The sequence below is a fragment of the Alosa sapidissima genome, chromosome 10 (assembly GCF_018492685.1).
Source record: "Alosa sapidissima isolate fAloSap1 chromosome 10, fAloSap1.pri, whole genome shotgun sequence".
NCBI lineage: Eukaryota > Metazoa > Chordata > Actinopteri > Clupeiformes > Clupeidae > Alosa > Alosa sapidissima.
The window spans coordinates 14,796,262-14,809,400 of record NC_055966.1 but is presented as its reverse complement, the minus strand read 5'-3'; the positions used below and the strand labels follow the sequence as shown (position 1 = coordinate 14,809,400).

Here is a 13,139-nt window from a genome sequence, read left to right as displayed (position 1 = left end):
TTACATTTATGTACAGAAACGTCCTACATGGAGTTATGAAAAATGTTAATGTTAATACCTTGGAGAATGTAAAAGGAATTGAAAGTAAGTCATTTTCATCTTTTTACCATGTTGCCAGGGATGGGCAGTATTTCTAATACATGTATTTAAAATATGTATCTCAAATACAAAATACTATTTTGTAATTGAAACACTTAAAGCAAAAACTATCATTAACTTGTTCAGAAAATTGAAATAGTCTGGCGAGGTGGGGCCACAGGTTGGCGTTCCCGGGATAGACCTGCTGCGTCTTCATCCATTGTTTCGTCCATGGTTTCGTCTCTTATCTAAATCTGACCATGGAGTTGACTTTGACGGAAAGCTGAAGGTGATTGCTGATAGGCTGTCCCAATCAGTGGCGCCTGCACAAGCCAATCACGTTTGAGAGGGAAACAACATATTGAGATTTTTCTTTTTTCCTTTTTTTTAGAAGTAACGGGTACTCACGTTTATGGATAGAAATGTAGTGGAGTAAAGAGTACAATATTTGCCTCTCAAATGTACTTAAGTAAAGTCATGAGTACTCCCAAAAAATGATACTCGAGTAAAGTACAGATCCCTCAAAATTGTACTCAAGTACTGTACTCGAGTAAATGTACTCAGTTACTGTCCGGTTCTGGTATTTATACATTTATACATACACACAAGACATGTGTATTTATACATTTAGCTTATATTATGAAGTAAAGTAGTCTACCTCATGTAAAAGTCATTGTACCAGATATCATTGACATCTTCATGACATCAATATACCCTGTTAATTTCTTCACTTATTTTAGTTATAGCCTTGAGAGTTAAATATTTTTGTCCATTGGTTTGATATATTTTTCAATATCTTTACACATCAGAACATTGCATTTGTTGACAGTTGTTTCAAGAATGGTTTATCCACTGTAATGTAAATGTATTTTTAAATCATGTTTTTAGTTTTTACCAATGACATAACAACATACATTTCCTTCAATTACTACTAATAACATCAAACTACACATTTGGTTGAAAATAAAACATGCATTTCACATGCATGCAAATCAACAAATGTTATTATTTCTATCTTCCTAATCCTAAGACTATAACTAAAAACTGTCTACACTGCATAGTTGTTGTCCTGTATATACCACCTTTCTACACTTTGTATATCACAATGCACTTTTCTGCTTTTTTGCACTTCTGGTTAGACGCAAACTGCATTTTGTTGTCTTTGTATTTGTACTCTACACAGTGACAATAAAGTTGAATCTAATCTAATCTAATCTAAAGTGATCTATGGTCTATTGGTCTATTTCTCTTTGGCTTTCTTATTTAGCCTACAGCTGACTGTTTCAAACCATTTCAAAGCCCTATAAAGACACATCTATTCTTGCACCATGTGTAGGTCTGTAATCCTCTTATCTTGTGAAACAACATGATTGACGGCAATACATTTGACATTAATGGCAGTGTATGGCTTAACAGTTTTGTGGATCTTTCATTTTATTGAAATTTCTTTTCTTCCAGCTGTACAGAGCAAGCGTACCTAACCTTCACCATGTGTATTTCCAAGCCGTGGAAGAGACAGGCTATGCCTATAATTGTCCGTGTCTCTTTAAATTACTTCTATTCATTCCAGGATTTATATACAACTATGATAGAAATGTGCAACTGTTGTTGAAGTCAATAAGCTTTAGTTTTTGTGACTCTAAACTATACTTTTATATAATTGTATTTATTTATTTATTTATATATTTATATGAACAATATTAATCATTTTAAATATGTATATGTAGCCTATATAGGCGAATCATCTCTTATGATATTCAAATAGGCTAAATTTGTAAAACTGTAGGTGACAAAATTATGGCTCTTACAGCACAAAGTGTTAATGAGAAGCCTCACTTTCAGTTGGACATTTTTAACTCACGAAAACATAAGTAAAGTAGGCCTGCTACATTGAATACACATATAATATACAGTGGCATTTTTAAACTATTTATTGAATGAAGCAGTCAAGAGCATACTTGGTCCTTCGCTGAATGGATAAGAGCGCTTCACTACTTTTATTTTGAAGTAGTTGGAGGTGAACATTTGGTGAAGTAAACGAAGGGGAGGATCGAAGAAAGAAGATTAGAGCAATCCTACCGGCATGCCCTCATGAGATTCACAGTGGGTTTCTTATCTCAACTTCTTGTTGTGGTTACTTAAGGACATAAACAAGTTCAAATAGCCAATGCGTGACGAGGTCAGGTAAGATGGGCAAGCAACAGTGAAATTTATCTGCCAATGCCGGGATGTTCAAAACAAGAAAACAAGAAAGTGAGGAACAAGATGAGGACGACAACGACGAGGAAGATGATGAAGACGAGGCTGACAGCAGAGGAAGCCCTGTGACGCGCGCCTTTTCTTTCCTCAGCAATTTTATGTCAGGTAGATTGTTGCAGTCAAAACATAGTCTGGCCTTTTCGCTTACTGTTAAAGACAGTTCAATATATACAGTTAAAATATAAACTCTCCAGTCGTCGAATAGGCTATTTCGCGGGTCATTTTGTGAAAATAAAATATTGAATCATAGAAAGGTAATTTGAGGTTCATAGTTTTCTGAAGATAGGCTTAACAGTGGGTGGCAGAGCAATCAATTTTGTGGGCCTAGTGTAGTACTAATTTGTGCACTTTTTCAATGGCTCGTGAGCCTTTTATCTTGTGAACCAAGAACCAAGTGACTCACGAAAACGTAGCTATTCCATGCGCATTATACGCATTAAGGTGAGGATGAGCATCATCGACCGAGTTCAGCCTGAACACGGTTTTACTGACACTGACAAATCCCGTTGACTGTGAGTTATAAGTGAATGATATTAGAAATAGAGTTCCACATGCTAGGCTAGCCCAGGTGTATAAACATTTATCAAGACGCCTACATCACACAACGACGACGGCTTGACCTTTTTCCAGAACCTGTGATGGTAGGCCTAAATCCAAACTGTAATAAAGTGGCAAAATTTCCGAGATAAAAAAAAAACTCCAATCTTCATGGGATGAACACATAGTTCCATTTATTGAAGCCTATGGTTAGAATTGGACATGTCTTTCCTCGCAGCTGTTGCGCGTGATTAATCAAGCGAAATATGATGTAAAGTCAATCGTTCGCCTGTCGGTGCGATTCTGATAACCAAATAAATCACATCACTTCAAAGGTGTGATATTCATTTTAGCGGGCGTAGAGGGATTGCTACTTGAGAGCGTGGAGCATTTTTTCCCAGACAGCACAGAGACCAAAATAACGAGCAATTTATGGACACCGCATGTCACAAGAGCAGCCCGGGTTTGCGATGCATCTTGCTATAGCCACCACAGATGGTTTCCACCTGCAAGGCAAAGAACCAGTTAATGCACGGCGAGTGGAATATTTGACTTAAACTCTTTTCAAGTTCACGTACAATGGGAAAGTGGACGATGACGAGCCACGTCGGTCGGGAAACTTTTATATTAGTCTCAGTGAATTTTCGTTTCATGATTCAGATGATGGCCCGCACCTGGAAGTTTCTGATTGTATAGGCCCTTGGATTTATTCTGTCCCTCTCTTCATATTGAAAGGTCTGCACACTATTGTTGACATCAGGCAAACTACTGAGCTCCAATTAACCTTTTTTGTAGATTTAGATTTTTTTTAGCCTAGATTGCCTTAAGATTATGAAGATTTTTGACAGTCAAAGTTTGCATTCGAGGCACAATATGCCCCCCCCCCCCCCCCCCCTCAATAAAATAAACACACCCCGATTACCCAGCCATAGTAGTTAGGTCTATAACAGTTTGCAAATAGGGAAAATAGGCCTATGTCTTGTTTGACATAACATTTCCAATTGGCATTCCAGGATTAGGGGACATTTTAGGCAGATAGAACATATTTTTTTAAAGAAGTCTATTTTAACATTTTCTTTTGAATATTTAAGAAATGTAGGTAATAATCTACTAAATTATTTGATTTATCCAGCTCAGGCATCAAAGGTACCCATTTTATTTGCTGTGTACGCAACCCTGTTACCAATACAAAAGAGTCTGAAAAAAATATGTAGATTGTTAAGTTATACAAATAAATTAATTTTTATAATGTCACTCAACATCTTTAAACAAAATACCCTGTTAACTATAACAATAACCCTATCACTCTAATTACAGTAACAGGGTTGCAAATCGATGCTTATATAGCCTTTCCCTCAAGAAGCTTGCTGTGAAATAAGCTATTGTACCAAGGTCAAGCACCAATGAGGTTTTACAGATACAGAAAATGAAAATTGTAATTATTCAACATTATTCTTAAAATATGAGTAACAGTGTTGTGTGGTTATGTTTGACACTTATCCCAGAGAAGATTGAAAATACAGGTGCTGGTCATATAATTAGAATATCAAAAAGTGAAACTTGTATATATCCATTCATTCCACACAGACTGATATTTCAAATGTTTATTTCTTTTAATTTTGATGATTATAACTGACAACTAATGAAAATCCCAAATTCAGTATCTCTGAAAATTAGAATATTTCTTAAGACCAATACAAAAAAAGTTTTTTTAGAAATGTTAGCCAACTGAAAAGTATGAACATGAAAAGTATGAGCATGTACAGCACTCAATGTTTAGTTAGGGCTCCTTTTGCCTGAATTACTGCAATGCGGCGTGGCATGGAGTCAATCAGTCTGTGGCACTGCTCAGGTGTTATGAGAGCCCAGGTTGCTCTGATAGTGGTCTTCAGCTCTTCTGCATTGATGGGTCTGGCATATCGCATCTTCCTCTTCACAATACCCCATAGATTTTCTATGGGGTTAAGTTCTGGCGAGTTTGCTGGCCAATTAAAAACAGGGATACCATGAAACCAGGTACTGGTAGCTTTGACACTATGTGCAGGTGCCAAGTCCTGTTGGAAAATGAAATCTGCATCTCTATAAAGTTGGTCAGCAGCAGGAAGCATGAAGTGCTCTAAAACTTCCTGGTAGACGGCTACGTTGATCTTGGACCTCAGAAAACACAGTGGACCAACATCAGTAGATGACATGGTACCCCAAACCATCATTGACTGGAAACTTTACACTGGAGTTCAAGCAACATGGATTCTGTGCCTCTCCTCTCTTCCTTGAGACTTTGGGACCTTGATTTCCAAAGGAAATGCAAAATTTACTTTCATCAGAGAAAATAACTTTGGACCACTCAGCAGCAGTCCAGTCCTTTTTGTCTTTAGCTCAGGCGAGATGCTTCTGACGCTGTCTCTTGTTCAACAGTGGTTTAATACAAGGAATGTGACAGCTGAAACCCATGTCTTGCATACATCTGTGCGTGGTGGTTCTTGAAGCACTGACTCCAGCTGCAGTCCACTCTTTGTGAATCTCCCCCACATTTTTGAATGGGTTTTGTTTCACAATCCTCTCCAGAGTACAGTTATCTAGCCTGGCGAGCCAGACCCACATTAAAATGTAGGGTCTGGGCACTCACCGTTCGCAGTGCTCAGTCCGAGGGGCGGGATAATCAGTTGTCTTTCAAATTCCCTCTGCACGCAATAGGACGCAATAGGATATTTGTTTTCAAGTAGCAGGGAATTCAAGCCAAACCGTTGCAACTCTGCCATCAATCATTATGTTAAGCCCACCAAACGACTCTATACACAATTTCAATGTCCTGATTAACGGCCAACGGAGAGTTGCTAGACTAGCCCTGGCAAACAGCAAACGTAATTTGCTGCCGCTAGGGGCATGTCTAGATTTCTAGGCTAACAGTTATCCCTATTGCTTGTACACTTTTTTCTACCACATCTTTTCCTTCCCTTCACCTCTCTATTAATGTGCTTGGACAGGACACAGAGCTCTGTGAATAGCCAGCCTCTTTAGCAATGACCTTTTGTCTTGCCCGTGCAAGGTGTCAATGGTCGTCTTTTGGACAACTGTCAAGTCAGCAGTCTTCCCCATGATTGGGTAGCCTGCAGAACTAGACTGAGAGACCATTTAAAGGCATTTGCAGGTGTTTTGAGTTAATTAGCTGATGTGGCACCAGGTGTCTTCAATATTGAACCTTTTCACAATATTCAAATTTTCTGAGATACTGAATTTGCGGTTTTCATTAGTTGTCAGTTATAATCATCAAAATTAAACGAAATAAACACTTGAAATATATCAGTCTGTGTGGAATGGATGTACATTATACAAGTTTCACTTTTTGAATGGAATTACTGAAATAAATTAACTTTTTCATGACATTCTAATTATATGATCAGCACCTGTATATCAAAAATGCAAAAGGGCACTTACCTTTGGTCTACCCATGGTTTTTGAAAAATATTTGATGATGTTATTTCCTGTGTCCAATATGACATAATATTTTAACCCTTTGTCTACCAGGCAAAAATAGTTTGGGTAACAGGGCTGCATGCATATTTCGTGCAGCTTTATGACAATAGTATTCAAAATATGTTTATAATCAAACAAATTATTTTTACAGATACTTCAGAATACTGCAAAAGTCTTCAGAATATGTCTTCAGAATACTGCAAAAGACAATAGATTAAAGACATATTTTAGATGTTAATTTTTTCCAACAGATTATTATATTTTGCTTTATGACAGTTTACTGTCTGGTTAAGTGTGATTGTTTTGCTATTTTGGACATACACTACCAGTCAAAAGTTTGGAGACACCTGGACATTTTCAGATTATTATGTGCTTACATAATTGCAAAAGGGTTCTTGACTGTTGTAGAAAGAAATGGCTGATCTTTAATGCAATATCTACATTGCCCATTATCAGCAACCATTCATCCAATGTTGCAAAGGCACATTCTGTTTACTAATCTGATATCATTTTAAAAGGCTAACTGAGAAAACATTGGAGAACCCTTTTGCAATTATGTAAACACATTATGTAATCTGAAAACTGCTACCCCTGAGTAAAAAAAGCAAGGCAAATGATGACAGCTGGTATTCTGTCTATAATGAAGTGGAATGGAAAGTTCTAAGTGTCTCCAAACTTTTGACAGTGTAGCCTAAGCCTACATATTTTGATTATCAGATTATCAGGGGACAGAAAATACCCTCTAATCGTGGAATGTTGGTCGATCGGATACAATGCAAAAGTAGCTGCTAGTGTTTCACAAAAAAGACTTAACAACAAATGAATAAACCTTTTCATCATATAGCCTAGTAGGCCTAGGCTGTAGTCATGCACTTTCCCAGGGATATGTTGCGTGGCCGTCATATTAGAATGATACAAAATGTATTTTCAATGTGGTATTTCCTTCACTAGAGGTCACTGTAGTTTAAATTTTGTACTCTCGAAAACGACGCATGAGTATGTCGTCGTTTACTAAGCGACAACATGTTGAAATCCACAGCTTTGGGTTCAAAGGCATCTTTGTGGCACTCTTAACTAATGTTACTTTGCCGGGTGACAGCATATAGCTTACTGTAATTTTGCTATGTAGTAAACGAGCGTTCTTACAACCGGTTGTTGTAGGTTATTTGTTTTGTGAACTTGCTAGAAACATAGCTAACTAAGCCTGTCAAGTGTAGCTAACGTTAGCAAACTAATGTTAGTTCCCAACCAGTAGCCTAGTGAGTTTGGGTAATGTTAACCTTACAGAAGGTGGCGTAAAAAGGAAATGTTCGGACTTCGTTTGACTCCACTACAGGCAAACATCGTTACCACAGATATGATACTTCCGCGTATAACATGTCGTAAACGGTGTAGGTAAACACAGCTGAACAGACCAGTCTGCTATATTACTAACGGTAGCGTATCTCCGCCACCAGGATTTCTTCAAACTTTGGGTTGTTTTAGAAGAGTCGAGATGCTGAATGTCCCGTCTCAGTCCTTCCCCGCTGTGGGCTCCCAACAACGCGTGGCGCCATCAGGACAATCTCGGAACAAGGTAGGTTCTTAAAAAATGGGCATGACAAGTTAATTATGCTATTATAACTATACAAGTCAGCTACATTAGGCCACTTTTCTCATTGTCGGAAGAATATGAATGTGAAATAGGAATTACTGTAGGAATATGAAATTAATGTATGTTCACGTTAGTGTAACGTTAACGTAAGTGTAATTAATATGAAATGAATGTATGTTCACGTAAGTGTGTATACGAGTCACTGTTTCCTCACTTGAGGAAGGGTGGCGTAAGCTATGTTGTGAAACAGCGTTGAATGGGTAGGTTAGTGGCTTCACTGACCTTTTTCAGTGTAGACACACTGGAGAAAGACAGTAGGCTAGTTTTCGATAGCAAAGACTAACGTTACTGACTCCACGGAGCCCAGTATACATCTTCCTTGATTTGAGAGGGAATGTGGAATCGTATAGTTTTGCTCAGATGGATTGTAAAATACGAATACGAACCATTCTAGCCTTTCATTTCAACCCAATAGATTGTCTGGTGCTTTGACCAAGTAGTTACAGGGTTTTCTGAAAAAAGTAATTGTGTGTGTTTGTGTAGGTGGCCTTGAAGCCAGGCCACAGTCTGATGGATTGGATCAGACTGACCAAAAGTGGCCGTGACATGACAGGGCTAAGAGGCCGTCTTATTGACGTCACAGAGGAGGAGTTACGAAAACACAACAAAAGGAATGACTGCTGGACATGCATCAGAGGTAACATGAACCATAGGATTTACCAAGAGACTTCAGTGTCACACCTCCTGACATAATGTTCTAAACATAATATTACAGATCTTCTGTATCCTGTCATAGGTTGATATGAGAGCCACTGTTGGAGTACTGCTCACTAGTTGGAGTACTGGAAAAATGGAATTTAAATCAGGTTGTAATAGAAGGCGCATTTGTTATCAGTTCTGTTTTAACAAGTTTATCAAGTTTAACAAGGGGTTAGTTCGTAACACAAACACGGCAGTCGTCTACACATATTCCGCCCCTTAGCCACCAAAAGTTGACATGTGAATGAATACATGTGAATGAATACATCATGTGTTGTGATCTTGCAGCTGGAGCGAGGTTGGTGTCGTGAAGCGTTTCACACGTGCGGTTCTGCTCGAAATAGATGCCCAGTAAGCGCCCAAAATGCGTTTCAATATGGCCGCCGAGTGGAGTGATATTTACATTTGTGCCTCTTTTATGAGCTAGCAGTAGAACGTTTTGAGCGCAGATGAATGTTTTGAGCAAGCAGACAAATTATATTTTGAGGAAAAATGAAACTCGAGCACAAAAAAAAACTGTAGTTGAGAAACCAGGAATCTATTCTGTGCTCCACAAATGTCTTTGCATGTTTGCTAAGATCAATATGTATGTGCAACAACAACCCCCTTTCATTCAGTTTCACGCTACGGGCTCACATTAACTGTTCCTCTGCTTGCTCTGGAGATCTCTCTTGTGTTCAATCAACTTCACCGGTCCGCTCGCTCACAAACTGTAGAAAGCATTACGTGTTCTGATGTTAAATAGGGTTTCTACATTGGTGCCAGGCTCTCACCTCAAATCGAACAGAGTGATGAAAATTTGCAAATGGTGTTCTGATGTTCCTACATTGGTGCCAGGCTCTTACCTGGAGACAGGAAAGCGAAAACGGGAGCCATCAATCCAATCGGTCACGGAAGAACATCCTTGTGAAACCCTCTCAGACAGACCGACGCTGCAATTCAATTAACAAGCCACATTGTAATCCCAAAAAAGACAGTCGATTAGCTAATTTACACAAAGGGAGTTACCAAGGAGAAAGTGAAGCCAACACTTTCTTTAATGGGTGTCCATATTCATTATATGTTTTAGTGTTGCACGGTGCACCGATACTACAAAAGTATCAATTACACCTACACATCACCAATGTGCACTCAATTAGACCTACACACCACATTAAAGATATGCTTAAGTGTAATAGTTTAAAATAGTTATAGTTATAGTTTTAGAATAGTTTTCAAATTGCTAAATATATTTACTAGTAATTATGCAGAATATATGAAATATGACATAAGCCATCATTTTCCATGTGTGTTTGTGTGGAGAGAGTCAAGCAGAATCTGGGATGGCCACTGGTGTGAATGATCACACTACATTATATTCAATATTACTGATGATGATGTCAAGGTGGTGGGGCCCCCAAATCAAATACATTTTTAAAAAAGTATCGAAGAAGTGTCGAAATCGCAATTCTTGACTTGGTATCGGTATCGAAACATTAATTTTGGTATCGTGACAACACTAATATATGTTTTATATGTACAGGTGGGTCTCGAAAAAATAGAATATCCTGGAAAAGTTCAATTCCCCTCTAATTTAGTTCAAAAAGTGGATCTTTCATAAATTCTAGATTCATTAGATATAAAGTGTAATATTTATATATATTGTTGTAATATTGATGATTTTGGCTTACAGGTCATGAAAACCAAAAATTAGTATATCAAAATATTACAATAAAGAGGTTATAATACAGAAATGTCGGTTTCTGGAGCCTTTAAACTCTTAGTCTGGTTCAGTAAACACAACCACAATCATGGGAAAGACTGCAGACCTGATAGTTGTCCAGAAGGCACTCATTGACACCCTCCACAAAGAGGGTAAGTCACTAAAGTTGGGCAGGGTGTTTACAGAGTGCTGTATGTAAGGGATAATGTATAGAACGCCAGGCATTATGGAGAAAATAAGTCCCGACAGGGCGAACTGGACTTGTTTTGGACTGGACTGGTCTTGTTTCGCCCTGAGGGGACTTATTTTCCCATAATGACCGGCGTTCTATACATTATCCCGCTTATTATACGGCTACTTGCCAAAACGAAAAAATAAACTCCACGATATGTCTCTTTCCACTTATTTGTTACCGTTTCGTCGTGGCTTTTGCTGAGAAACAAATAGTTTGCAACACACGTTGAACTTGAATCAAACATTCTTTAGAACCTGATCAACCGTCTGCTTTCACTTTTGAATGAAGTTCCAATGCAAGAAGTGACCAGAATACTTGCGGAGTGATATGATCAGCAGCACAAAACCCGTTGCCATTGACAGCGGTAATTATATGTTTACAGCGGTAATTACATGAATTTATTTTACCGTAGAACGTTGGGAAATCCCATTCAAGTCAATGGAGCGTTCTACTAGCATTGTGAAGAGCCGTATAATAAGAAAGCATATTCAACAGTAAGGTTCCATGAAGATTGCTGGTGCTAACAAGTCTTGAGATGTTGGAATGAAAATGAAGGAACCTCAGTGCAGATCTGAGCTCAGGGGTCATATATGTTGGCAGACAGCATGGTTACTTAACTTCGGGGGCCACGCACAACAAATCTACATGTCTGGGCACAGACTGTCCAAGAGAATGGACAGACGTATCTACCAGTTGACTCAAAATTGCTAACAAGAAAGCTCCCATGTAAGCTCCCAAATCTTAATAGCATTTATTATCTATCTATTAAGAGAAATCTTGGTTGATAATAAGGGTTGATGGGTAGGTAATAGACAGAGAATAGCTTGACTGGCACAAGGACACACCGATGGCGTTAACCTTTCTGGCAGCCCTACAGAATATTTGGAACACTGTTATCAGACATTAGGATTGCTATCCTTTAGCTCAAGATGTTCATTTTAAAAAGTGGTCTAATTAGCTAGCATAGGACCTAGGCACTGTTGCAACCAGAAAACGCCATTAACTGCACAGTCTGAAGCAAAGATTAATTTCTCCACATCAGCTTGGCAAAAAAAACAGTTTTGGGTTTAAAGTGATCACAACCACTTATGGATGATTTTAAATAACTTCCCATAGATATATAGGCTACAGTTCTGACATAAAGGGATATCAATGGGCCAAGGGCTTTCTCTGTAGTGAATGAAGATGAAGTCCCCTCTGCCCTTCGTCCCTCATAAGCACATTACTCTAATGGTTGCAATGCCCTCATGAGCCTTTTCAGAACATCATTGTTAATTGCAAAGGGATCAATTAATGATTCAACTTTGACCATTTCACTTCTGTTCCCAGTTTTCCCTGACATGACACCATAACAGTAAGACAAAAACAGTAAATAAAATGACTTCCAGTATGAGTGGGATTGACCTATTACTCACTCACTCACTCATTTATCAACCCCCCACCTCTCGTCCTCCCATCGTCTGTCTGTTTTACTCCATTTTCTCCTCTTTACTCCACCCAGCAGCAGGTTTTAATCTCCTCTTCACTGCTACTGTGGAGGCCCATTCATTAGCAGTCCTGTGGCAGTACGTGTTCTCTGGGTACACTGCGCCCATTTGCCACCTAATTGAATTAATCAGGTAAAAATAAGATTATGCGTACATAGGCAGACAGGCACTGTTTGTTCCCAGCTCTTATTTTCCGGAGGGTTAGAGGGACCATGATGAACAGGACACCTGTCAGAAGCCTCCAGGTCCCCTGCCAGCAGTAATGCATATCCATTAGAGGTGGATGTCACACCAGACAATGAACACTGCGACACCTATTTAGTGTTTTTCCAGCTTCAAAGAATTCTAGTGGCCAGTAATGCAGGGAAATGGTAGCTCACTGAAACTAGGCCGTACTGTAAAGCCCCTTAATTTACATGGGGTTTGAAGGGAATATTATGAGGGTTGGCCATGTATTTATTTAGGCATAATGAGGGGATTTAGACATCACATGCTAAAGAGACTAAATGCCTGTTTACAAATGAACAGTCTTATTTGGTGTTTCATGGTTGAAGGGCAGCAAAAAGCTCATTTGTTTATTTGTATTTACATTACACAACCAGTGTAAACACAGAGAATTTCAGTGTTTTGTAATCTTTTTTTAAAGGTGCTCTAAGCGATGTTACGTGGTTTCTAAGTTAAGGATTTTTTTTGTCACATACAGTACAGCAAACATCTCCTCACCATCCGCTACAGTGTACTGTAGCTGCCTGTTCCCTGAATACACTACAAAAAAACAAAGTTTCTGTAGACAGCCCAGGCTCCAAAAGCGGCAACGAAAACAGCCTGGTGCAGCCTGGACCATCGCTTAGACCAGGGGTGTCCAAACTATGGCCCGCGGGCCAACTCCGGCCCGCCACGCACTTTAATCCGGCCTGTCGAGCATTTAATTAGGTTATCATAGGCCGCTCGCTATTTTTTTCCGGCGATAGACGACGTTGTGAGTAACTTTAGGCTACTACAAACTGCTTTACA

At 38.8% G+C, this 13,139-nt stretch overlaps 1 protein-coding gene across 2 annotated transcripts in view; it reads left to right on the top strand.

Annotated features, from left to right (window-relative positions):
* The first annotated feature begins 2,201 nt into the window (after nt 1-2,201).
* The window catches only part of LOC121720342 (cytochrome b5 reductase 4), a 38,875-nt gene continuing 27,937 nt past the window's right edge, over nt 2,202-13,139 (top strand). For both annotated transcript variants that reach the window (XM_042106357.1, XM_042106354.1), the window contains exons 1-3: nt 2,202-2,442; nt 7,806-7,924; nt 8,486-8,639. In XM_042106357.1, the coding sequence (XP_041962291.1) occupies nt 2,307-2,442; nt 7,806-7,924; nt 8,486-8,639 (409 nt within the window). In that variant the 5' untranslated portion in view covers nt 2,202-2,306. The remainder of the gene's footprint in view (nt 2,443-7,805; nt 7,925-8,485; nt 8,640-13,139) is intronic.